The sequence below is a fragment of the Chinchilla lanigera genome, unplaced genomic scaffold, assembly GCF_000276665.1.
Source record: "Chinchilla lanigera isolate Chin_1 unplaced genomic scaffold, ChiLan1.0 scaffold00052, whole genome shotgun sequence".
NCBI classification, from domain to species: Eukaryota; Metazoa; Chordata; class Mammalia; order Rodentia; family Chinchillidae; genus Chinchilla; species Chinchilla lanigera.
Window position 1 is genome coordinate 2,239,951 of NW_004955453.1, and position 26,953 is coordinate 2,266,903.

General features: G+C 46.5%; 1 protein-coding gene across 1 annotated transcript in view; it reads right to left on the minus strand.

Moving 5' to 3' along the window:
• Positions 1-25,311, minus strand: part of Trpm8 (transient receptor potential cation channel, subfamily M, member 8) — a 79,728-nt gene extending 54,417 nt beyond the window's left edge. Inside the window, exons 1-8 of the mRNA XM_005395332.2 lie at positions 25,110-25,311; positions 19,461-19,534; positions 14,290-14,446; positions 13,443-13,620; positions 11,322-11,494; positions 6,175-6,349; positions 5,113-5,180; positions 1,113-1,310 (exon numbers count right to left, since the gene is read on the minus strand). Coding sequence (XP_005395389.1) covers positions 1,113-1,310; positions 5,113-5,180; positions 6,175-6,349; positions 11,322-11,494; positions 13,443-13,620; positions 14,290-14,446; positions 19,461-19,534; positions 25,110-25,226 — 1,140 coding nt within the window. The 5' untranslated portion in view covers positions 25,227-25,311. The remainder of the gene's footprint in view (positions 1-1,112; positions 1,311-5,112; positions 5,181-6,174; positions 6,350-11,321; positions 11,495-13,442; positions 13,621-14,289; positions 14,447-19,460; positions 19,535-25,109) is intronic.
• Positions 25,312-26,953: the final 1,642 nt, after the last annotated feature.

Here is a 26,953-nt window from a genome sequence, read left to right on the forward strand (position 1 = left end):
ATTCATGCCCTGTTCTTTAGCTCACTACACTCTTTTTTTGTCTTTTCTTTTGAGACAGGGTCTCACTAAATTGCTAAATTTCTCAGGCTGGGCTCAAATTTTCAATCCTCTTGCCTCAGCCTCCCAAAGTGGACTTTTCTTGCTGGTTTGTTTATTTGTTTTATAAGGATTTGATTTGCACAAGCTTGCTAAGGGCTAGCATGAACACAAAGAAATGATCTTCTCTATTCTGAGATTTTGGTTTTTTGCATTTGATATTTTAAAGCTCTTCCAAGACTAGATAGAACTAAATACTGTTGGAACGCCAATCTAGTTAAAGAAATATTATTTATACCAAATCCAATCATCAGTTCTCATAATGAAATGGGTTTATGGTGAAAATAACTTTTGTGGTCTTGAAATTTCCTTTATGGAAAAAGTTCCAGGTGATAGCACACACACCTAAAATTATCCAGCCATCTGAGGCCATTTCGGAAAGGGCAGATGGAGATGCACCAGACATTCATGTGAGCTTTCTACTGGTACAAACAGGCAGAAAATGCAAATTATCACAGGAGAACAGCAACCGTGAAAGGAAGGAAAGTTAGAAAACCTCATGCTAATATGTTAAAGTATTTTACATGTGCAGCAACAAGAAGCATCATAGCTATTTATCCTAACAATCTGTACAAAAGATGAGATTCTCAACTGACTCACAGGCCAGTAGATGTCAAAGGCTTATCCAAAAGTCACTTTCTCCAGCAGATGCAGGCTCAGTTTAATGCCTGCCTGTCTGAGGGTTCATTGTTGCCTTATCACTGACACACACAAAACCCAGAAGCACATTTGCTGGCTTCCTAGCATAAGAGAAAATCGCACACTTCACAAACAGATGTGAGTTTATTAAGCCTAGAATGACACCCCTCAGGAGAAATGGGCACTTGAAGCATCGCTTAACTTATCATGCTTCAGTTTCCAGGAAGACACCTGGAGTGAGCTGGAGAAGTCTCAAAACCACAGCAGGAGCACAGAACACCCACAGCTGTTGCGTATGTGTGCAAGTGTGGCAGGTCAGGTAGTTCACCCTCCCCTTCCTTTTCCTCGACCCCTCAGCATCTCCCTCAAAGGCTCACCCCTTTGATCCAGCTTTCGATCTCCTCCTCAGGCAGCCGGGACACTGTGCGGGGTAGAAAGCGTACCAGCTTCTCCTTGACCATAGAAGATGTCAAGGCGTCCTCCAGCTCCACCAGGCTGGCAATCACGTCTGCAATCTGCCCCGAGCCTTCCACCACCACACAAGGAATCTTACTTTTGACAGCGGTGTTGATAGCCTGGAAGAGGAGAGAGAGGTGGACGGATCTGAGACACAATGGTCCTCAACAGAACCCAGCTTGGGACAGAGGTTCTACATCAGGTTGGTGGACCGAACACACTGGCATCTCCTTGCATGTTTTCCTTTGAGACTTTTATTTTGAATCAAAAGCAAACCAAATGTTCACAACTGCCTTATGAGAAAGGTCAGCTGGTCATACAGCATCCTATACCAATAACAATAAGGGCACTGGGGAAAGCTCACATTTTCCATAAAGAAGTGCTTCAGAATATCCCTCTAGGCAGAACTGATCTTCCCAAACACTGGCATAACCTTTAAGTGACAATTATTAAGCCTCTATTCAGCATGATCACTGACATGTATTTTTGGCAGAAATTAACAATACACATACTTTTAAGGTTTAAAAATATTTTAAAAGCAGCAGCTACAAGTTTTGTGTTATTTTCTCACATATTTCTCCCATCAAATAATTTTCCTACCCATATTATTGAAAGAGATAAAAATAGATTTATTTCCTGGGTAAACATCAGCCACAGTTCTACTTCCTTTCCAGTGATCTCAGTAGCCAGCCTATTCCCCACCGCCTTCTCCACTGTTGGTGGGAGTGCAGATTGGTACAATCACGGTGGGAATCAGTGTGGCAAAGCCTCAGAACCTTAAGATTAGAAGTCCCATTTGACCCAGCAATTCCCCTTCTGGGTACTTTTCCAGAAGAATTGGAAACATCATAGCACTGCAATATATGTGCACCCATGTTTATAGCAAAACAATCTGTAACAACTAAATCTTGGAAACAACCCAAATGCCCATCAACCAAGGAATGGATAAAAAAGATGTGGCATTTTTATACAATGGAGTACTATTCAGCTATAAAGAAAGACAAACTTGAGGCTTTTATAGGTAAATGGCTGCAACTAGAGCTCATACTCATAAGTGAAGTAAATCAGACTCTCATGTGTAAACATCATATTGTCTCCCTAGTGTAAGAAACTGAAAGAGTAAATAAGATACAACAGGTACAATAGATATTGTGAAAGGGAAAGAAACTGCTCAGAAGGAAAGAACAACTGGGATGAGGAAAAGGAGAAAAGGAAGCTAAGATAATTGTACAACTAATTGCTATTAGTTCACTGAAAGGAACAGTTAGTGCTGATATTGTTTGATCAGTTTTGCATGCTTATATCTTCTAATCTGAGCAACTACTTTGAAGATAACAATATGCAATATAATAACCATTGTTAATTTCCTATCATCTTGTTTTGAAATTCTGTAATCATTTTTATTGTTTGTTTTTTTTTTTCCTCTTTAAAATTTAAAGGAGAAAGATACGGAGAAGGAGAAGGATATGGAGAAGTATACGAAGAAGGAGAAGGAGAAGGATGCAGAGAAAGAGACGGATACAGAAAAGGAGAAAGATACAGAGAAGAAGAAGGAGGAGAAGGAGGAGAAGGAGAAGGAGAAAGAGAAAAAGGAGAAGGAGAGGGAGAGGGAGAGGGAGAGGGTGGAGGAGGAGAAGGAGAAGGAGAAGGAGAAGGAGGAGAAGGGGAAGGAAAAGAAGCAGCCAGCCTAGGAGAATCAGAATGGTAATCACTTGACAGCAGATTAGGATGATCTAAACACACAGAGGCACGGAAGGAGCTGCAAGTTCCCTTCCTTCAAGGCTAATTGCTTTCCTTAGAAATGACACAGCCAATTGGGAGAAAGACATGGAGTCAGAACACAGCTGAGAGAGCAGACAGGTGGTCCTATGAGCCTCTGTCCAGCAGTGAAGGCAGTGTCAGGCCGTCGTCTTGGTTACTTTTCTCTCTTTGCTGAGACAAAATACCCAGCGCCCAAAATTATGTAAGGAAATGTTTATTTAGCTCACAGTTGTGAAGGTTTCAGTCTATACTCAGCTGGCTCCAAGGCAGAGTGGCACATGGCAGAGGGCAACAGTTCGTGGCAACGGAAAACAGCAAAAGCAACAAAAGCAAAAGGGAGGAGCGGCTGCTGGGAAAGCAAGCCTCTTTCCCTCCCTTATACTGTATGCAAACTATCTGCCCCAGGGCAAGTATAGCACTCATATCCATAATTCCAACATTGGACCATGAATCAATCATAAACTCTAGAAGCAGCTCCATGACTGCACAAGGCTTTGGGGGGACTTCCAGACACAAACCATAACAGACGTGCACTGGGAATGAGTAGCTAGAGAACATTAGCTCTGAACTTCCCTCCACTTGCCTCCTGTCTCCACCCCTTCTGCGGCTGAGCGGACCTCTGGACAATGCTTCAGAAATACTGTCCCCTAAACCTGCAGCTGCACTGATGCTCCCTCCACCCTAGGCCAAGAAATTTTCATTCCAAATCTGTAATCTGAGAGAAAGAGAATGCATGCAACTATCTCTCCATTGTTTTCTCTCCACCTCTTTTCCTTTTTTTTTTGTGGCTTTCTTTTTAGTGTTTATGTAAAGATCATTTCACATTGAAAAAAAAATTATTTTGCTGTTCCTTGAAATGCCTTTCCCTAGAAGGCTTCCACTTAATAATAGTCTTGATAACAGATCTCGTAGTGGGTATGCTACTCAATAAATATCTGTTAATGGATGGACAGATGGATGGGCTATTGTGCTATAAAAGAATAAACACGGAGAAGTGTTCCGCTATGATTCTAAGGAACTTTGTGAGCAAGTACTTCTTACTCTAGAGGCTAAGGACTGCAATTACCTTTCCCTAATCCAATACTTGGAGTTAAAATAGGATGGGAAGAGGGGGATTGTTGGGAGCCACTGAAGCTGGAAAATAATTACACATGCAGGATGAAGCCAGCCTGAGAACACGGGAGTCCCAAGAACCCGGGAGCTCCTCAAAGCATGTAAACAAGCCATTGTAACTTGTTAACTGATTGCTGGGCAGCAAGGCCAAAATTAACCAACCTCTCCAGGGTATAAATAAACGCCCCTACTGTTGAAGTCAGTCCTCATGCTCATCAAGCAAGAGGTAACTCCACCTGACCCCGGCTATTGTCTCTTGTCTTTATTTTCTAAATCTTCTCGCTGTTCTCTCCCAGGGACCGCCAAGAGACCACCGAGTTCCACAGGGGATATGCAACTCAACACGGATATTAATTAAAATAGGAATTACACATTATTTTCTTCTAATGTCCACTTCTTACAAAAATGAACTATTGAAAATGAGGTCTTCCAACATTGGTTAGGACACAATCACTATGAGGATCTTTTTTTAAAAAAATCAACAGAAATTCTTGCTGGCAAGAACTCAGCAATGTCGGAGTTGACACTCCGAAGGCTCGGAAGGCTGAGCTCTTGCTCGTTGCTCAGTGTTGCATGTGCAGAATCAGCCACGAAGCTTCCCAGGCTCTCAGAGTCACTCAGGGCTCAGGAACCCTCTGTGTGGGTATCCCTGGGAGCCATGTGGATGGGGTGTTGGTGGTCTGCAGACAACTAACATGGGGGTGCTCTGTGGGACAGCTCACTTTCCTGCACACAGAGTGGCCAGAGTTTTCCCCTACAAGCACTGAGTGCGATCCTTAAATCTCACGAGTGAATGTCCACTCATCTCTTTGGCAGGCTGACTGTCAAAGCTGACACTAAATACAGAGGTTGTTTATGTCACTTCAAACCCTCCTCCCAGATCACCCAAGTCTGTGAAGGAAGCAGGCTGTGGCAGGAAGACACTACCTACTTGCTCTAATAAAAGAGAGTAGTCAGGACAGAGTAGATAACCCCCAAGTCCCTGAAATGTGAATTTGCTTGGTAAGCTTGTTAAGAGATATTCTCAAAAGTGAAGCCAGGACTCACTTTCAAAGTTTCTCTTCCACCTCCTTGGGCAAAACACACAATGGGGATTTTACCACCATAGTTGGAATCTGTAAAATATAAAAAGTAAAGTTCATTTTGAACTCAATAGACACGCTTGCCTACCTCCTGGAACAGGTGCATCAGGAGCTTCTGCCCTGGGAGGCCAGGGCTTGGGATGACAGCTGACACTTCAGGAATTTGACCTTGACACTCTACTTGATCACAGTGGAACACTCTTTGTTCACCACACTAGTGACAGCATGACGCAGATCAGGTAACAATTTGCCCCTAGTATTTCAAATGCTGAAGACTCTGCTTGATTTAATTTTGCTAATATGAGTGGCTAGATTCAAGTTTATACTTAAAACAATAATTCTTTCATTCATTTCCATAATCCTATGCTTTCTTATATTTGTATGACTAGGTAGCCTCTTAATGAAGTTTAGAATATATCTAAATCTTTCTTTGTGTATAGCTCACTGTGAAAGAAAACAATTACTAGTATCTCCTGCAAGTCTATCACTAAATCACAAGGTAATTTGGTTCCACAGTGGTACACATCTCAACACCTGAGCCAGAGGAAGAGAGAGTATATGTCAATTATCAGATCAAATAAAGGCTTTTACTCAATTCCATAGAAATAGCCAAGATTCACCCAAAGAAACACATCACCCAGTTGTTTAACTGATGGCTTTGTTTTTCATCATTTCTACCCTAGTTAATTGCATTGTTTCTTACACTCGTGTTTGCCATCACTGATCTGATTTGTTCTGAAGGGCTGCCTGGTAGAAGAGAAGCCAGCAGGCTTTCTCTGTTGACAAATGACAGTGGAAGAAAACAGCATCTGTCACGGCCTTCAGCATGTGGGAGGGTACAGATCACAGTGACCCGGGCAGAAGCACTCTTGGGAGGTGAAGAAAGAAGAGACATGACAGCTCTTGTTTAGCAACTAGGACACCTAGTCAGGAGGGCTCATTATACATCACTTAACAACTGGCAGATGTCACTGGTGCTGCCACTGTGGGGCACCTATGTCTAGTATCCCACTTTCTAAATACTGACCTGGACTCGTGCGCTCAGAGATGTACTTCTCCAGCTGATTGCGGAGCTTGGCTTCAATGGTGGGGTGTCCGTGACACCCATTGTCCACAAGCAGCAAGTGAGTGTGATTGTTGTCCAGGATATACAGAGGGTCCCTCGTAAAGTCATCCATAATGTATTGAGCTGAAAAATATCCCTGCAAAGCACAGAGAAACTTGTCTTTGAGGTTTTCTTTGGTGACCAAGATGCATGAAGACAATTCTATAATCAGGGTTAAGGCTAATACATTGGATCTGACCATATTGATGCCTCCTCCCAGATTCCTAGGTACACAACAGACTTGAGGAACTGATATTACAGGCTTCCTTTTAAATATAAGGAAATGGGGGCTCAGAAAGTTGGGTCAGCTTGCCCACTGTCACACATATGGCCAGTGACAGTCTAGGATCCTAAGTCCAGCTCATGGTCTATTGGCCTGTGCTCGTTTGCATATGACAATGGATAGCATTTAAAGGTACACATATACTGCATGTGTGTGTAAATGCATGCACTGTATGGGAGGCTGATACACAAGAAAAGGTACACATTGAGATAGATATACGATACAAGTTTGTCTGGAATCTATCATACCAAGACCTGGAGATTAGAAGACAAACAAAATAGTCTTTGTGCTTGAGAAATGCCCAGTAACAGGACCATAAAAAGAAACAGTTAAATAGATAAATTGTCCTGGCAAGAGCAGGAGATAAAAGGCTGGGCAAGAGCTTAAAGAATCTTTAACGTATGCGTTCCTGACTCTCATGCTCCCCTGCAAAGTTGTTTAGTTTTAAAGTCTCAGAGCTGCATTAAAAGATGTTTCAACTTTACCTCAAAGCATAGAATGTGAGTTGAAAACTCCAGGGAGAGGAAACTTATTGATTCTACTAATGACACACACAGAATCAATACAAAGGCAGAAAGGAAGGAGAATTCAAACACTGTAGTTCTATTCTCTAAGCGCTTCTTTCCCCATTAGCACCATCAAGCAGGAGGGCCCTGAGCATGGCAGATGAGACAATAAATATTGGCGAGACAAGTACAGCCAGGTGTTTGAAGGAAAGCCCTGCAAACTTCCACGGGGCAAATAATTCCCACTTCCACTGCACCTTCCCAGCACACGACCCTGATTCCAAAGCCTTAACCAGGAAAGAACCACAAAGAGAAAAGCCAAAAAACTATTCTCTTTATGTATGAGGATACAAGCAACCTAAGAAATCGTTGGCCAATTAAATGTATCAGGCTAATTAAATCATTTGCAGTTGGACATGTGGCATGCACACACACCTGTTGTCCTCTGAGAGGCTGAGACAGGAAGACTACAAGTTCAAGTCCAGCCTGAGAAACTTAGCGAGACCCTGTCTCAAAATAGGAAAGTAAGATGGAAGGAAGGAAGGATGGAAGGAAGGAAGGAAGGGAGAGAAGGAGGGAGGGAGGGAGGAAGGGAGGGAGGAAGGAAGGAAGGAAGGAAGGAAGGAAGGAAGGAAGGAAGGAGAGAGAGAAAAGAAGGGAAGAAAGAGAGAAATAAGGGCCAGGGATGCAGGTCAGTGTGAAGGCCTTGGGTTCAATATCCAGAATCACCACCAAAAAATACAATAAAATCATTTGTGCAGTTTCAGTCCACTAGGTTATGAATAAAAGAAAAACAACAGCAACCCCAAGATGTAAAAGACCTTTTACACTCAGCATTCATTCTTGATTTTTAAAAATTATCAACTAGGAATAAAATGTTGATATCTTGTAACAGTTTTTAAAGTGCCTGTGTATTGACCTATAGTCAAATCCTGTTTATCAGTGAAATATTAGAACTATTCCCACTAACTTGGACACCTGGCTGCCTGTCAGGTACCCGCTATCAGAACTATTATTAATGTTACCCTGACATTACAGCCAATGCAGGAAGAGGCACAAAAATCACAGAGCTGTTTTAAAAACTAAAGTTATTTAACAATAATATGGCTGCAAACCTAGAACACACAAAGAATATGCTGAAAAACTATTTGAACTAAGAAGACGGTATACTAAGTATCTGATTCAAAACAACAGTAAGCAAATCAATATTTCCATATGGACCAGAAAAAAACTGTCTCAAGAATTACACAGAATCAAGACGACATTTACAACAATAAGAATATAAAATCTCTAAGAAGAAAGATGCAGAACCTACAAAAGAAAACCATAAAACTGTCCTGAAAGACAGAGACTCACACAAGTTGAGGGACCTATGTTACTGGAACAAGATGTGACATTGTCATAATTTTAATTTTTTTTTGGTATCAGCTACAGTTTGGCTTCACTCGGTGAGTGTGTTGTTGTTGTCATCACTGTTGGTTCTGTCTTGGTGACTGTGTCTGCAGAAGGTCTTCTAGTTTATGAAGAAGAAGCTTGACAACAAAGAATCAAACATTTTTTGCAAAAAGAAGACTGAGTAGGGACCTGTGCCACCTCTGCGAATGCATAAATGATGCCAGGATCGCATTTAAAGTGTAGCACTGAGTCAAGAAAAACTGATGCTGGAATGGGAAGAACACTCTGGGTGAGATCCGAGAAGCAGTGTGGAACGTCAGCGCTCGTGAGATGTCGCATCGCCCCCTGTCGGCTGCACCCTGGTCCTGTTCCGGCCCATCCCCAAGGGCTGGGTTTTGCAGTGAAGCCTTGAGTATAAACTACATAGGAAGAGATGGCCAACAAAGCTCTTCTGAAGAGTGGATTTCCACTCATACAGAAGCCCAAAAGCCATTCTGCAGGGGAAATGTTAAAGAGAACAAGAAGCCGGCCACGAGATCATATGCATTTGTTATAAGACTAAAGATCATAATTAAACTTAAAAAGAATAAAAACTTGCATTAAAATCCATCTCTAAAAGCAACACGTTTACTACAAAGATTTGAAAAATGCACAAAATAAGATGAAAACTAAAATTATATTTAATTCCATGACCCACTGGTAGTCATCAAGATTTTCATATATTTAGCTCTTTTCTAGGCACATATATATTTTTCGTAATTTTATACTTAAAACTATATATCCCATGCTATCAGAAAAACTTTAGAAATATTATATTAATAGCTCCATGATTTTCTTTCATGTTTGTGTAGTAATCTACCTGAAGACTGTCCCATCTAGTAATAAATGTTAACAGATATTATTTGGCTGTTATCAGAAATACTTCAGTGAACATCTTTGCCCAAATATGAAATTCTTCAGCAGTGTTTTTATGAGTATGATTGCCAGACCTGCAGTATGAGCTGTTTTTATGGTCATGACACACACTTCTAAATGTTTTTTTAGCAAAAACACAAACTTGCTTGAGAGGAAATCTGTAAAGAAGCCGTGCTTCTGCATGTAAGAGAAGACTATAAACATTTTTTAAAGTTACAAGGATTAGATAACTATTTTTACTTGCTAGGTTAAGCCATCCAACTGAAAGCAATTTGTTTTTTTTGTTTTTTTTTGTTTTTTTTTTTTTTTCAACTGAAAGCAATTTGGAAGATAATTTTTCATTTCTCTTTCAGCCCCTTCAGTGGTAATTCCTTCATTCAGATTTTCTAGTTCCTTTTGAATCAATTTTGGAAAGTTATCCTTATATAAAAAATAACAATTCTCAAGAGACCTTAAGATTTATTGTTAGACAACTATATGCAGCACCCTCACAGAGATACTGCTAAAAATTCTGTGCCTGATGCAAAGCCCCACGTGTCCACCTTGTATTTTGAACACAGGTATGCACACGTTACTCCCTAAATTCACTTCCAGGAAACATTTGCAATGTCGCTCTCACAGACCTCTTTGGGAACACAGTAACTGACCAAAATTCCTGAGGTATAGCCTAGCTGTAACAGTACTACACAAAATCTTTTGGCATGGACTCAGGTTAGGTTATAAAGAATGAAGGACCTGACTTCTAATGTGAGATTTCCTCTCTCTTTTCTCTTTCTTTCTTTCTTTTTCTTTCTTTTTACCTCTCTCTCTTTTTGTGTCTCTCTGTCTCTGTCTCTGTCTCTGTCTCTCTGTCTCTGTCTCTCTCTCTCTCTGTCATACTGCAGACTGAACCCAGGGTCTTTGCACTGAGCAGTATCACCAGCTCATCCTTAATGTTTTGTTTTGCTTTGCTTTGCTTTGAGACAGGGTGTCACTAAATTGATGAATTACCCAGGCTGAGTTTATTATAGGTGTGTGCCACCACACTCAGCTTATCTCATTGATGGAGACCACTAAGAAGCAGCTCTGAGCAGGATTTAAAGTTAGCCAGTTGGCTTTCCATGTTAATTTCTGAGTCTGTCCGAGGCCTAATCCTCTTATCTGAAGACGGCCAGTGGACTCATAGTAAGTGAACTTCTGTGAGTCACTAGTCATCGCTGAGGTCTGTAGTGGCCTGTGAAGCTGTGATGCCTCAAAGGACAAGACAAGGTCACAGCTAAGGCCACCTGGCTCCAACCTCCATTAACTAGATAAAGACTATAGCTGCAGGCATCTCACTCCCCACAGTGAAGGCCTTCCTAGAGATAACATAGTTCTCCTAAATTAACATAATGAGTTACTTGGAGAAGTCCTTGAATGAACTCTCAAGATCCTGCTCAGACTCCCAAGTTTTCTTCAGTATCCCCCTTTGTTTGAAAACCAAGTAAATACAGGCTGCCTGGAGAAGTTCTTTGTCTTAACCCCCAGAGAATCTCAAATTCTGTCAGAGGGTTTTGAACCTCCTGGAGCCCTAAAATCAATCCACTTGACTCTTTTATTTAACCCTTCACTGGGGGCTGAGGATTTAGTTCAGCAGCACAGCACCTGCCTGGCAAGTGCAATGTCGTGAGTTCAATTCCCAGTACAGAAAAAAAAAAAAAACCCTTCACTGTATACTCATTTGGGAGGTTGCAGGCATGATCAGTTCACAGTAATTAAGGGATAATATTAACCAGTTGTCTCATAACAATTTTAATGAGTAAAACACATCTGCTGTTAACACCTTCTTAGAATGCTTTACATAGCATCCCTGCGTTTAATTCCCGTGGTCCAAAGGCTGTCCTTGGGTGCCAGGCTTCCCACAGGCTGTCTCCAACCCAGACCCCCAGTGCTCAGGCCACAGCTCCAGGTCCTGGCCTTTCTCTCCCCTGACCTCCCTGTCCCACCTGTACCTCAGCTTCACAGCTCCTGACGAGGGTGTCCCGGTTGGAGACCATGCCCCAAGCCGCTATGCCAATGGCCACGATGTTCTCTTCGGAGTTCCTGCTGATGGTGTTGTCCCTCACCACCTCCCCGATGTACTTCATCAGGCCATAATGGGTGCCTCCTGTGAGAATCCAGGCGCCTGCCAATGGGAGGGGGTGGCATGGAACACATGTTCAGCTGGCGCTGGGTGAGGTTTCCATCCTGTGCCCACAGACCCTGAGAAGCACTCATGCCCATGAGTGCCAGGACACAGCAGTGGTAGCCACACCATGGAATGACCCTGGCCTGCCCCATAGGGACAAGGTGGAGAGGAGCACCTCTGGTCCTTAGTGATCCTGAGGGTGCTCATTAGAAAACACAGGTTCCTGGCCCCAATCTAGATCAACAAGGACCTCAGCCTCTCTTGAAGTGAAGCCAGCCAGTCTGAGTCTCTAATCAGTCTCGAGCGGAATCTTATATGGGCAATGAGTTTCTGGCCCAAGCGTCTAAGGAAGCTAAGCAGTGGCCCTTTGAGTACCATGTCCACAGTGGTCAGACCAATGTGGCTCATCCAGGTCTGGCCCTAGTGCTAGCGACTTTGCTCTGCTTTATAATTACGTAGCTGTGCATGCCTTCTCAAGATTGATATTTGATGATATTCTCAGTGCTACAGGTTTTGTGTGTGAGTTTGTAGGGGGGTATGTATGCAAAATAGAAATCAACTGTCATAATGGAAATGTCTGCCCACACGGGGACCCACCTCAGGGCCAGTCTCTGGCCTCTCTAGGTCAGCTCTAGGAAGAGGAAGGGAACCTTCCAGAGTTGGGAGGCAGCCTCTCATGCAGTCGTAAGAAAATCCTTGCATTCACTATTTGTCTCCACTGTCTAATTCCAGTATCGTCTCCAGGAATGCAGAACAGACTTAGTCACCTCCCTTATCAAAATCCTTCCAAAACTGTAAGATTATGATGATGTGGTTGGTGGGTGGCAGGTTCACTGCCACCACCAGCAGCCAGTTCTCAGGGGTCCAGCGCCCCCAGAGAACACTTCACCCTGAGCAAGGTAGCCCTCTGTCATCTAAATAGGAACAAGCAAGCTTCCAGGATGGTGACTTTTGTCTGTTTTCATCTACCACATTCCTAGCACCTAAAATAATTCTGTTACAATGCAGGCACTAAGTATTTGCTGAATGAATGAATGGTTTGCAGAATGTAGTAGCAAGGAAGCTAAAGTGCTCAGTTTCTTAACAAAATGACAACCCATAATGATCCCCCTGGATGGTCAGGAAATTGAGAAGAATAAACGGGGATGGGGGTCTCCAGTTCATCTTTGCAGTAAGTAAAGCCTCATATTTAACATAAGACACATTTCCTTAGTTCTGTCAGTCAACTAATCTTCAGCAAAGAAATTTCCAAATGTGAAGCTCAGATAGGCTGCACTTAAGCGTGAAAAGGTATCTGCAGAATTCCATGGAAGGAAAATCTATGACGCTGTTGGCACGTGGTCTTCAATCCCTGAGAGCCAGCGCTGAGGTCAGAAGACCAAAAAGACGTCGAAACACTACATGGGCTTGGAGTCCAAATGGAGAGAGAATTTTTGCACTAATGGACACTGTAAGGAGAAGTGGATTATTTATTAGAGAACAGTGCTCCCTGCTCTCAGGAGAAGAAAGCTGAGGAACTTGGGACTAAAGGCCAAAATACAAAGTTAAAGAAAAATGCTAAGCTGAACATCTCAAGGATCAAAACCACCGTCTTCTTCGTTTGAAATCAGACATTTGCACCGCCCTTGCAATTTGCCGGGCATTGTTTGTATACCCACCACAGCAAATTAAGTTTCCCATTGGAATTCATCAGAACATTCTGGGTAAAATGCTGTATGTCAGTGATACTATAGAAGTCTTAGGAGATTAAAAGCAAGACTGCCCCTAAGGAGCGCCTGCACACAGATGTAAAGAGTTAACTCCGTGGCACACTCTGCCACCGCTCCTTGTCTGCCCATTCACTTAAGAACACTGTGATTAAACCACGATCCGTCGCACAGTTCCAGGGTCTGGATTCTGCTCTCGGCCTCCCGCGTGGCACCCACCCCACCCCCCAGGTGCGCACCTTTGGACTGCGCGATGTAAATCAGCCGGCTGAAGATCTTGCGCATGCGCGGCTTCAGGGCGAAGTTTTTGGCCCCACCGGTCACAGAAATGACCAGGTTGGGAGTTTTCAGGTGCCAGTGCTGGGTCAGCAGCTCGTAGAGGATTTCCGCGTCCGTGTCGCAGGACAGACGGATGTACTGCGGGGAAGGGGAGATCCAGGATCGTGTCCTCCTCCCACCCACCGCACCCTCTCCCCACCCCACCCGTCCCTGCGTCTGGAGCTGCAGGGCTGCATGGGAGGCTTGTGGGGAGCCCTCCCGGGCCCCTGGGGGTGCAGCTGAAGGCCAGAGGCGAGAGATGACGCTGGCAGGTTCTGAGGAGGAGAAGGCAATGGATGGAGCGGGGCAGCTGCAAGGACAGAGCTGAGGGACACGAGGCACCGAGGTCCGCGCTTCCACCCGGGCAGCTTGTGGACAGGGCTGTCCTTGAGACAGGGAGCCCTAAGGAGCCCCCGTGGCAGACCGCAGGAACCTCAGGGTGTGCAGAGAGAAGTGTCACCGTGCAAGGGGCCACGTGCCTTCTCAGGAATGCCACAAGCCCGATCACAGGGCACTGGGGGCCTTGGGTAGCCGCGACCCTCAAGGCCCGTGTTCGGCGGCTGCCTGCCGTGGCTCTGTGACAGCCCTGGTGAGTTTTCCCAGTCAGCATCGTCTATTCACCACCTTCTGACTCTTACGCAGTCGCTCTTTCTCTGCCATCACTTCTGGTAGTTACTACCCGCCTCCCCCCCTCCATTAGAGGATTTGTGCTTACTGAGGCGGCCCACGCCCTCTCGGCCCAGGCTGAGGCCGGACACCGCCGCTTACCTTCCCTTTCTTCCCCAGCGTCTCGAACTGAATATCCCCGAAGGCGTCGGTGGGGAGCTCCTTGGTGTGCTTTTTGTAATTCCACTTCTCGGTGTCGTTGACCTGGGTGCCTTCCATGTGCTGGCTCTGGGCGTAGCCACACTTGCACAGGTTTTCCCTGAGCCGAGCGGAACCGAGGGGAAGGAACAGATTTCGTTTGATCTACTTAAACAGTTCAACCCACGTTTTGGAATAAACCATGCACCATGGTCTCAAACACACAAAAAAGAAATTGTCCAATCGTGTCCTATCTGCAGATCTGCAGTCGCCTCTTATTTTCCTCGTCTCACTTGGTCGCCAAGATACTACAGTGCATTGATGTTTTCTGCCTGTTTTTTATTGCCCTGTACTGGGAGCTGGGAGAGAAGGAGGTCAGAATCCTCTCTCCTGAGTGCGTCACTGGGCAAGCAGTGATGAGGTTCCTGTGGGGCTGGGTCCCTGAAATCTGGAAACTCAACCAGGTGTGATGGTGCTTGCTTGTAATCCCAACCTTTGAGAGGCTGAGGCAGGAGGACTGCCAGAAATTTGAGGCCAGCCTGAGCTACAGGTATCCTAGCCTGAACTACATAGCGAGACTCTGTCTCAAAAAAACAAAAAACAAAAAACAAAAAAATGCCTGGGAAGTGTTTCTTCAGCTTCTCACACAGCTCACAACCTACAGGAGCCCTGGGGCAGACCTCAGGGCCTCAGTGCCAACCCGCACGGCTTCCTAGCCAACAGTGCTTTCCTAAAATGGTGTGAGCTGTCCTTCACACGGCCTGTGCCCCCTGGGGAGATGCGGTCCCCTGAGGGGAGCGCCAGATAGTCCGGATTCGGCAAGACCATGCTTCCTGTGCTGGACATCAGCTGCTTGGGAGTCTTTCAACAATTTGGGCTAGACAAAGACAAACTGCAATGAGCACGACCATCTCCCATTTAAAGTGCAACAGAACTAAAAGGTGTCGTCCGTTAGATGACACACGCCCATGACAGGAAATCGGAAGAGAATAAAAACATGTCCAGTAAGTGGTCAGTCCTCTTCCACTCCCACTTCCACAGCATGCTGTAATCATTCAACAAATACTGATCGAAAACCCACTGTGAGCCAGATCTGGACTGAGCGTCTCACCACCCCAAGTGGCCTAGATGTCATTCCTGCCCTCAACTTGCTCACGAGCTCTTGGGAGGGGCCAGGTACAAACCTGGCAGTGTGCATCGAGTCACAAGCACAACACCCGCTTGCCTCCTGGCACAACCCCTCTCCTGCTGCGAGAGTCAAGAATGATGCAGACCGTCTAGCTGGCCTGGAGCATGGCTGCGCCTTGTCAAGGTGACCTCGGCTTCGGTGGTGCCATGCACACAAGTCAAGAAATCACAAAGGAGGGAGCAACCAAAAGGAAGTAAAAGTGCAGTAAGAAAAAGTCTAGAAACATCCCACAGCTATTGGACTGCCCTCTAGCTAGGCCTACATTACATCCTGAGAGCTGATTCTCAGAAAAGATGAATGCTAACAATGCAAAGGTTCCAATTTAGCCCCAAACAAGGCTCCCCTACAGAGGCAAAGTGCATCCTCCTCCCAGCTTCTTTCTGCCTGTCTCGCCTCTTGGTTCTGCCTCTGTCTTCCTCTTTCTCTCCCTCTCTCCCTCCCTCACCCCCCCCCCAGTCAATTCCTGAACAAAATTCAGAAGAGTGCTAGGAATCTGTCAGAGTGCTTCCTCAGTGGAGCTGGCAGTTAGCAGAGTGCGATTCATATCTGACCACAGAAACAAGCCAGAGGGGCAAAGCAAAGGGGCAGTGCAGCAAGACAGCCTCCCCACGATCACAGGTGACCAAATGTCCTGATTTGCCCCACACAGTCCCACTTGAAATCTGTTACCCAGGCCTAGTAGATTCATGCCCCGTCACTCTTACTGGTTTCCCAGTTTCTGCAGTGAAACTGTGTGGTCACCCTAACTCTAACCCAAAGGAAAATGTACCAAGACAGTGCAGGGGCAACCACAGATTTCAACCCTCCCTCACCTCCAGCATCTGTGTGGAATACACAGTCCAGAGCCATACAGGGTGACCCTACACAAGGATTCCCTAGACAGGCAGGCAAAACTGATACACAAAATGAGGACATCTGGTTAGGGTTGCTTCCCGCTAAACTATCTTGTATTCTCTGTCCCAGTGCTCCTGGCACATAGGGTGTTCAACAAATATCCTCCGAATGAGAGATTGAATGCATTCAAGGCTCTTCTTGAAAATAGTCTGTATCCTCATGCACCCTGGATGATTTTTGTAAAGGATTTATTTTTTCCTTCTAAAAGACAAAGATGAGCGTGTATAGCTGTCATGATCACAGGAAGGCTTGTGTTCTCAAGATATTCTTCACCACTGAGTTCATCAGACATATGGCAAAATGTACAATTATTCTAAATACACTCTGTGGCAGTAGGTCACATTTGATGCAAGTGATAATGCATTTCTAAGACTGTTTCTAAAATTACAATAGGAGGGGAAAATAGGAGTGCATTGTATGCACGTTTTCTGGCCACTCCAGGAGCAGAGGAGTTGTGGTCAGACCAAATTATGACCAAGCTTCTACTGCCTGGAAGCAACTGGTTTCAACTGGGTTACATGGACCTAGAGTTGTTCTGCTAATAGCGATATTTATTAAGCACTTCAGAAGCCCAAGGTAACTAGCCACTCAGCAGAGCAATTCTGTAATGAGGAGCAAATACGTCTCAGCGGGAAGTTTCCCAGCAACTGAGCCTCCTGAGCGGAAAGCGAAGGCTGACACATCAGTGCTCATCCCAGCTGGAGAGTATGCACTTGACACGGGCCCAGTGAGACTGAAACTGCTTCTCATTATCGTCTACACAGCTGGGGCAAGATGAGCCTGTTCATGAGACCCAATGCTGTGGAACTCTCCACACTTGATAGACCCAGGGACAGGAAGTTCATCTAGGATTTACACTGGTGTCTCTTTCTTGGGAATTTGGTACCAAATTTGGAATTAGGAACAAAAGAACTGCTCCCATCCCCCTTCAGGCTAGGTCTGCACTGAGAAAGAAGAAAGTGCATGTGCAGGGGGGAGGGAAAGAGACAGAGACAGAGACAGAGACAGAGAGACACAGAGAGAGAGAGATGAGAAGTGGCCAGAGAAGATTTCCCGAGCTTCCATACATCCAGTCCTGGCTTCTACCCATGCTCCAGCCCCAGCCACTCTCTGCATTTAAGGCACCACTCATGTGTTCTGTAGCAAGTCCCCTCTTTTAGTTAAACTAGTTGAGCTCTGTTATGACTTGGATCAAAAATGTCCTCCAAAAGGCTCTGAGTTCAGAGGTGGGTTTCGGAAGGAGACTGGACCATGAAGGCACTACACTCATTTGTGTATTGGATTGATCCACTGATGAGCTTACAGCTGCACGTGCTTTAGGAGTTGGGATCTGCTTGTAGGAAGTAGGAGGCCAGGGGTGTGCCTTTGGGGTGTATCTCATTCCTGGCTCCAGCCTTTCTGACTCTTCCTGTGTTTCTCTGCTTTCTGGCTACCATGAAGTGCTCAGCCCCTTCTACCACACTCCTCTGCCTTGATATTTCTGCCTGGGACCCAGCCAACCATGGACTAAGCTTCTGAAACCAAAATGAATCCTTCCTTTTCTAAGATGTTTCTGTCAGGCGTTTTGTTTCAGTGCTGCAAAGCTGACTAACACAAGATCTTTGTAACTGAAAGCCTTAATTGCTAGGCAGTGTGGAAATCATTCTTATTTCAAAATATTTGTCAAAGCAATCAATATTTTCTAGAACTATAAATATTGAGCTAGAGACCAGATGTGAAATCACCCATTTGGAGCAGCTCCCAGGGATGTCACTCAATTCAGCCAAAGGGAGATAACAGAAGTCACCAGGAATTGACCACAGTTTCCTCTGCTCATTCTCTACATTCCAGGGTACCTCCTGCCCCAAGGCTGCTTCCTGATGTTCCTCTTCTGTCTCTATCATTGTGCTGAATGAATAAAAGGACACAAACTGCAATGTCTACCAGCCAAATCAACAGAACAGCATTCACAGGATGAGCGGCTGACTCCCAGAGTTTATACTCTGTCAGAATGACTCATGAGGAATAAGTTTACGCTGATGACAAAGCAGAGATCTCCTAGTTTTTCTGCTGCTCCTTTTCTAACTCACCCAAAGTTAGAAAATATAGCAGTTCAGAACTTGTAATCTCTAAGGCATGATGGTAGGAATTTTATGTGCTACGTACATCCTTGAATCCTTAACTCCTTACTATAATCCATGGGGTGTACTTTGCTAGTTTTTTTAGGGTAAGAGAACTCAGTTCAGGAAAAGAATAATTGACTCAAGGTCACAAGTGAGCAGGCAGCTGAGTCAGTGTTGGAACCATAGCTGGTTCTAGAGCTCCTGCCCGTTCTTCTGCCACTGTGCCATTCGCTGCCTCTGTTCAAAAGAACGCAAACCCTTTGCTGCTAACCACACACCAACTTCCAGTCAGCTGATGGCTGCACTGTCTCTTCTGTCACCAACAGGGGGAAGATAAGGGGCCAAGAGGAACAGGAAGGGTGGGAGGCAGGATTAAAATAGTTCAAGTAGACTCAAGTACATCTGCTGCAAGAATGGCCAGCAGTCCTCAATCTGTTCATACGTTCACTTGCTCATTAACATTTATTGAGGATCTCCTGTGTGTTGGGCTGGTGGGGCCACTTCTGTAACCCAGTATTGCTACCCCCAAACACATGAAATCCAGAATAGAGGAAGAGAAATCCAAGGACCACACTTGGGAGAGGAGCCAATGAGGTTGACACCTTTGCACAGGTATGATGTTGCCTAGCAACTGCTATAGAACAGCAGCCGTTGTCAAGGCCACCAGTGTGGACTCCCAGGCTCCAGCGAATACTGAAGGGAGTGTAGCCTCTCTCGGTGACTTTATCAACAGTAGTACTGCCAAAACTAAAACTAAGGGGATGATGTAGTTCATGAACCAGTGCTAAATCTAACATCTTGCTAAATCTTTTCCGATCATACAGTTTCTAAGAATTATAAACAAAAATAACTTTAAAAATGACCTGATGAGTATTTGTCTGTTGTGGTAGAGGTTAATAATACCTTATTTATAGACATGGAAGCAAAAATGGAGGGAAATAGTAGCTTACGTGGCCTTGGAATCTTTGGTAAAGAAGACACATTCTCGTTTCTTAAAATTTGCTTGAATAAAATTCACCAAGTCCTTTGAAGAAAGAACATCATTGGATAACACATTACTGGTTTATTCTCATCCACTGATGAAATTAATGTGCTAAATATATGCATTTGTTCATGCTCCTCAAGCATGTTTTTTAAAAAGAGGCACACATTTAAGTTTTTATAGCTAAATGCAGATTTGTTTCAAAAGTTACTTACAGGGTCAGGGATATAGCTCAGTGGCACGGCACCTGCCTGACAAGCGCAAGATCATGAGTTCAATTCCAGGTACAAAAAAAAAAGTTACTTAGAGTTTCTTGTATGTAAATGGTAGCACGCACATATTACCATGTGTCTGTCTTTAAGGTTACCAGGACTAATATACAAATTGGATGATACTTTAGCACAAAAAAGTGCTAGATTCCCAATCCTCTTCTGCTTGCTTTTTGAAAGCTACGTTCCAAAACACTTTCCATCAGTGCATTTATTTCCTCATGGGCAGGGTGGCTAGGCACACTGGGAAGCCTGTTCTGACAGCCAACGAGAGCCTTCACAAATGAAGAACATCCCTTAAATTGGCAGAGGCAAGCTATTCAAAAATGTATGAAAATATGGACCATACCTACAACACCCTTCAAAGTGAGAGAAGATATTTGATGCATACATTAATCATCAGATGGTTGATGATCAACATCTATAATGACTATACATCAGTAGAAATAAGATAAACACCCCAATGGGAAAAACAGCAAAAGGCAGGAGCAGGTATTGAGTAAAAGAACATGCAAATAACACAAAATCACATGGAAAGAAGTTCAATCTCATTAGCAGGAGGCGAATGTGAGAAAAAGCCACAGTGAGATCCCATTTCACACCTATCAGTTTGCAGAAAATTAAAGACAATTAATACCCAGCAGGGGTGAAGGTAGGGCCATGGGCTTTGTGCTCACTGTGGGTATGGCCACTCCAGAGAATTGGCCTTGTTCCCCAGTAAAGCCACTTCCCTGCAGAATAGCCCCTCGTGCAGAGAGGCAGGGCATCTCCTGAGCCATCCTTGCACCCAGAATTCCTGGCAACGGAAGAGTCTTCAGCTTTGGAGGGTGTCTTTCCCAGGCAAGCTGGGGCCACTAGAGGGTCCTCTCTCCCACTCCTGCAGGTCCCCAGATGCCAACAACTGGAGCGCTCAGACCACGTCCTGTACAGCTGGCCTCATGGAACAGGCTGTCCCCAAGCCAGCCCTGACTCAGCATCCCCACGGGCTGTCACCAGCCATGCACTGGAAGGAAGTCCACAGGGGCCCATCACCACCCCAACCCTGCCTGGGCAAGTCCCGAGAAACGCAAGAATGGAGACCAGGGTCTCCACTTTCCCGCTCTGTGCAAGGGAGTTCCCCATCAACCCTACCCCTTAACCCAGGCCCATCACGGAGTGATGGTCACCTCTCCTCAGCCCACTGCAGTCCAGACTGCACTGTCCACGTTGCATTTCCTTGCACGCTCAAGAATGTTAGCAATGTCACTGTTCCTAAAGCAAAAGCCAAAAGCCCAAATGAACACTCCCTGAGGCTGGTACAGCAGTAGCACAGCAGTGGGCTGAGTAGACAGCTCCCACATGGATTAACATGGAAGAATCACAAAAACAGTGCTGAGGAAGGAAATAGAAATCTGCCCGATATAGGAGTGCCGGTCTTTGGACCGAGGACTCACTCCCGGCCTCGGGGTTTCCCGGAAGGAGGGCTTCCGGCGCACAGGGAGCTGCGGGTGGGGAGCGCCAGCCTTCTGGCTGGCTAGCTTCCTGCCTGCTGGCTCCTGGAGGGTGGGCCATGCGGCGGCGAGCGCTATTGCGCGCCGGCCCTTAGGCCGGCCACCACCGCCGCCGCTCAGTTGAGATCTATCATGACACAGAGAAACAGTGACACAATTGGCCCACCATGCACTGACAGCAGTTGCCCACCCACGGATGTCTGTGAATCATTGAAACTTTGAACAACCCCTGGGAATGCATGCCATACAACGGGCCACTCTTGCTCCTGCCATTGGGAACCAGAAAGGTCCAGAGTCAGTGGAGGAGCAGCTGCTGAACAAGGACTCAGAGAACATGAGAATGCAGACCAAGCCCACGGAGTCAGAGGTCCTGTGGACTGGGGTCCCCAGAGCCGCTCGGAAGCTGTAAACCAGGAGGACCTTGCACAATACTTGCAGAGACTCATTGGAAGCCATTCTTCCCCTGACAGTACAGGCTGTGGTGGAGCTCCGGAGAAGTCTGCAGCAGGATTCCTGCTGACTGTGCTGACAGTTGGGGAGAGGACACTAACTGGTTGTGGGGTCCCAAAGCAATGGGAAGCTGGAGAGAAAAAGCTACAAAGAATGGCTTTCACCCCAGATAGCTCACTTGAGATGTTAGTAAGAATTGCCTCCTCAGTATTCTATAGCCATGATGAGGAGGAGGCCAAGGAGAGAAAACAAAGAGACTGAGAAAAAGCAGCTGCTTTTGCTGCACCACTAAGAGAAACAGATCCCAGGTCTGATTCCCGGGGCTCCAAGAAGAACTCGACAACTGCATTTATCTGCTACCACTGTTAAAAGCCAGGCCACCTCAAGAGGAACTGCCCTAAGAGGCCCCATGGGCCATGCCCTGGATGCAAAGGAGACCACTGGAGATCGGTCTGCCCTCTGAGGTGGAGGCCCCAGAGCTCAGACCCATGCTACCAGTTAGTCCAACAGGAATGAGAGGGCTTGGGGCATGGTCTGCCTTCTCCCTCTGGCCAGACCGTCATCTCCATCGAAGAGCCCTGGGTAATCATGATATGGAGGAACAAGAAAACAGCCTGTTGCTAGACACAGGTGCGAGTCTCTCGGTCCTTCTTTTCAATCCTAGCCTTCCTTCCAGCCATCATACCTCAGTGAAAGGAGTCACTGGTGAGGAGGTAGTATGCTATTTTTGACAGCCCTTAGGCTGTAACTACTTAATAGGTCCCTCTTGCATATCTCTGTCTTCCTGAGAAACCACTCTGAAGATACCACCACGTATTACAGCAGCCATTGATATTTTCCTACTAATCTATCCATAACTGTGTAAAGTTTGTAATGTTCCTATCCTATTTCATAAATGGATGTATGTTTATTACTATGTGTTTCCTACAACAACCATTGAGAATAGTTAATGATTTTTCAATAGGTCACTCATGTATAGCTCTATTTATTTTCTTTAGAAGCCACTTTGAAGATACCAAAGTATAGCACAACAACTCTTGATGATCTCCTACCTCTTTTGTCTGTAACTCACTATTATTTGTCTATTTGTTTTCCTGAGAAACTATTTTGTAGACAATAATATGTAAAACGATAACCATTGATAATTTCCTACCATTTTGTCTGCAATTTGCTAAGTCCCCCCTATTATTATGTTATCCTTCTTTTATTCTTAAAAAAAAAAAAAAAGCAAAAAGAAATCTGCCCGATATAGGTGGTACATGACTATGATCCTGGCCACTCAGGAGGCTGAGGCAAGAGGATTATCAGTTTGAGGCCAGCCTGGGCAATTTAGAGACGTAGCAAGACCTTGTGTCAAAATAACAAAACAAAGACGAGGGTGGGGGATAAAGACCCTGGGTTTAATCCCCAGGACTGCAATAATGATGATCATCATCATGATGACAATAATAATAATAATAAGAAGAAGAAGAAGAATACATTGAAAAATAGGGGCTGGGGATTTAGCTCAGCGGCACAGCGCCTGCCTGGCAACCGCAAGGTCATGAGTTCGATTCCCAGTACCGGAAAAAAAACAGAAAAAAAAAGAATTCACAAAAGAATACTTCTAGCACAGTACCATGTATATAACAAATGGGCAAAGCTGAATAACATGTTAAAACTGTAAATAAAAGCAAGGAACAAGTGAGAAAAAATTCAGAATAGTAGTCATGACAACTGACAGGAGAGATGGCTCCCAACAAACAGGGCACACGGGGACTTCTGAAGCACTGTGACATTCTATTTTGAAGCTAGTGACGGTACTAGCTCATCTGTGACAACAGTCTTAAAGCTGGGAACTTATGTCTCTACCTCCTTTTCTATGTCTATTTCACAAGAAAAAGTTAGGAAACAAAAATAGTTCCTGCTCTCGTCTGTATTCAAAAGCCTTGCCGATCTGTGGCGCCGGTTTTGCTCCCTAATATTTTCTGGCCGTGTAATTAATCCTGAGTCTACACAGGCTGAACAGAGAAAACTCAGGGTAAGTTGTGAAATAGATGACGGTCTCAGAGCGGTGATGGCAGCCTCTGTGTTGCTAGAAATCCCCTCTGAGATGCACTTTTGCAGACTGCGCACACTCATGGTGAGGTGGAAGCCCAGCGCAGGGAAGCTAGGGGGCCTGGGGGTCTGAGCGCCAGGCGGCCTGCACATAGGAGGGTGACCTAGGATGGCAGGAGGGGATGACATAGGGCCCAGGGGTCCAGCAGGAGGACGCAGCTGTCTTCGTCCATCATCCGGACACCCTGATGCCTGAGGCTGAGTGTGCTCTGGGGGTGAGGGCTCAGGGAACTTCATGGCTCAGGGGTCAAAGAAGCAAAAAGCACCTGGTAGAAATGTGGGGAAGCCACCACCATCCCTGTCTATTCCATTTCCTAGGGGCCAGGGCTCAGGTGAGACTTGGGAGCAAAACCCTTGGAGGTACTCAGTCCCCAGGACCTGCACATGCAGGGCAGCACCTGAGGGCAGGAGGCCCCTTAAATTCTGCACCCTGAGTACCTCCCTTGCTGGTCCCAGTGCTGGGAGGCAGGCCCCAGCAGGAGGAGGGCAGGAGGAAGGAGGCTTTTGCTTGTTTGCATGGCTTTTTTTATAGCTCAGTGACAGAACACAAAGCCAGTCCCCCTGGGGCCCACCAGTTAGATCAAAGACTGGCATGACCGACACCCCATTCCTACTCCCTCCCCGCCTTTGCAAAGACAGCTGCTGTCCAGACTTTTCACAGTGTGCTCAGAGGGACGGCTGTCAGACTGGACTGGGACAAATGACAGCGTAGGACACGGCCTGAGAGTGCAGAAAACCTGTAGGGTGGGGGACTGCACGTGGTGTCAGTGAGTTCGGGGGACGAGCACCTGCCTGCTGGCACGTACCCCCAGCTCAGCTCATCCGAGAGCCACAGCTGAGCATGTCGAAGTACTGAAGGCCGTAAGGACACTGGCTCAGGATACGGAGAGATGGGTCCAAAACGTCTGACGAGGAAGGAAAGTGCAAGAACTAATCCAGGCCTCCCACCCGACACCCGGGCGCAGAGCTGGACGGGCGGCTTAGGCTTCAGAGTCAGTCCTGAGCCCACGGGATGGGAAGCAAGCGCTCCCAGCACTAACCACGTTGCAGTTTCCTGCAAGTCATTAGCCAAGGTGATATTCCCCAGTGACTTATCAAAGTGACAGTTAAACCCTAAAACGGCAAGTTCTTGAGAAACAACACAGAAACGAAAATGCTTCTCCGGTCCACAAAAAAACAACCTGCAGAACAAATAGTACTTGGTTCACGAAGAGTTGGTCTAAAATTTTAAAGAAGGCTGCTGGGTCACCGAATAATCCTGACTGCCAGAGTAGCGCTTTGCGGCGGGGCGGCGGGGCGGGGCTGACTTACGCTGTCGCTGTAGGACACGTCGGTGCTCCGAGACACGCTGGAGTACAGCGTCCGCGTGCTGCCCAGCGCGCCGTTCCTCCTGTTGCGCATGCTGAGGCGGGCTCCCTCGAAGGACATCTTTCCTGCGCAGGTTTGGGGACAAGGGTGTGTAAGCAGCGCTTCTAAGTCTCTCCTCAGCGCCCCTCACTCCACCCTCTTTCTTCGGCCCACAGCGTCCACGGTCCACTCTGCCCCCCGAGGTAACTGGACCCTGGCCCCTAATTCCTCAGCGTACGCCAAGACCCAGCTAGGCATTCAGCCCTTTGGTGCATCTTCCCCGTCCCTCAGGCCTGGTGCTGCCTCCCAGCTGGCAGCGAGATGCTACCTCGTTACAGCGGAGGGCTCCGGAGGACACGCTAGCCTCATCCACCCCGCACCACGCCCTGTGGCTTGCACAGTGGCCGCTGCGCTGAGCACTGCGGAGAACCAGCAGCTCCTAGCGGCAGAAGACGCAGCTGTCAGGCAGGCGGAGGATCCTGGCTCTGACCCAACAAGACAAGAGGGAAAAGGGCCTTGAAAGATCAGCGCACCCCACGTCAACCTGAGACTCCGGAAGTGAGCCCAGGGACGCTGGCACTCTCCTCTCGGGCTCTAGCACAGGCCGTCTGCATGGCGTTAGCGAGCCTCATCTGTCCTGGGGTTGTGACTCACAACCCCAGGGGTTGTGTCCGGGATGCTCCCAGCACCTTGAAAAGGTCCTGCCCCTCCGCCTGCAATCCCTAACCCAGACCCAAGTCCCGAGCCACAGACAAACGCACCAACAGCTAACTGCGCCTCCGCAGATTGTCCTGCCGAGTAGGTAAACAAGACATTTCTAGAACAAAAGCATCACCCTGGCCTTACACCCAAACCAGCCTGCACTCCTCCTCCAGGGACCACGGTCCTCCTCCCTCTGTCCCCACAGTACCCAGGAGCAGCCCTTTCTCCCCACCCTCGCAGCCTCCCTGATCACCTGCAGCGGTCACCCGGGCCCAGCTGCCTGACAGCGCCCTCTTTCTCACTGCCCTCTGCTTGCAGCCTTGCCCCTGCAGTCCGCCTCCGCCTGGAGCCCTCTTCCCCACACCCTTGTCTCTACCGGGTCATGCCCTGCCTTCCTCCTGGGCTCAGCCCACCCTTCCTTTCTTAGGCAGACCCTGGGGCAGGCTCCTGGGTATGTGTTCTCACGTTTCCCTGTGCCAAACCATCAGGACTTCTGCAGTGATCTATTCAGCCCCTGTCCCCTCGCTGAGGCTGGGGCCCTGTCTACCTGGTTCGCCATAAGACTCCCGCAGCCTGGCATAAAGTAGACTGTACAGGCATTTATCAGGTGAATCATGTGCATAAAGCAGTGCCCTCCTCGAAAGTCCTCCTTCACCTTGCAAGCTACCTCCACACTGTCCCCGGATCACAGACCCAGGGCAGCATGGAAACCTCCTACTGCACCAGAGAACCTCAGCACTTCCTTAAGCCCCACTCAGACTGGGCGGCCTGGACTGTTTAAAACCGTGAGTGCATCTTTTACTTCTCTCTCCGGGCATTTCAAAGACAGGATCAGAGTATTAATTGGTACTTTACATACATTATTGTAAAACCGCAAATCAATCCTGCAAGGTATCCGTGATGATTCCCATACAGCAAATTGCTCCTAAGTGGAACTCCAATGGTTAGGAAGTGATTGCATTTGCCTTGCAATGAAAAACTGCTTATTTGTTGAGAAGGAAAAGGAGTATTGTTGCGTTTGAAGCTCATCTCCTCCTCGGAAGAAACGGGAAAGCTGTGAACCATGCCTCAGGCAGCCCTGTGCTGACACCTCAAGAGCTTCTATA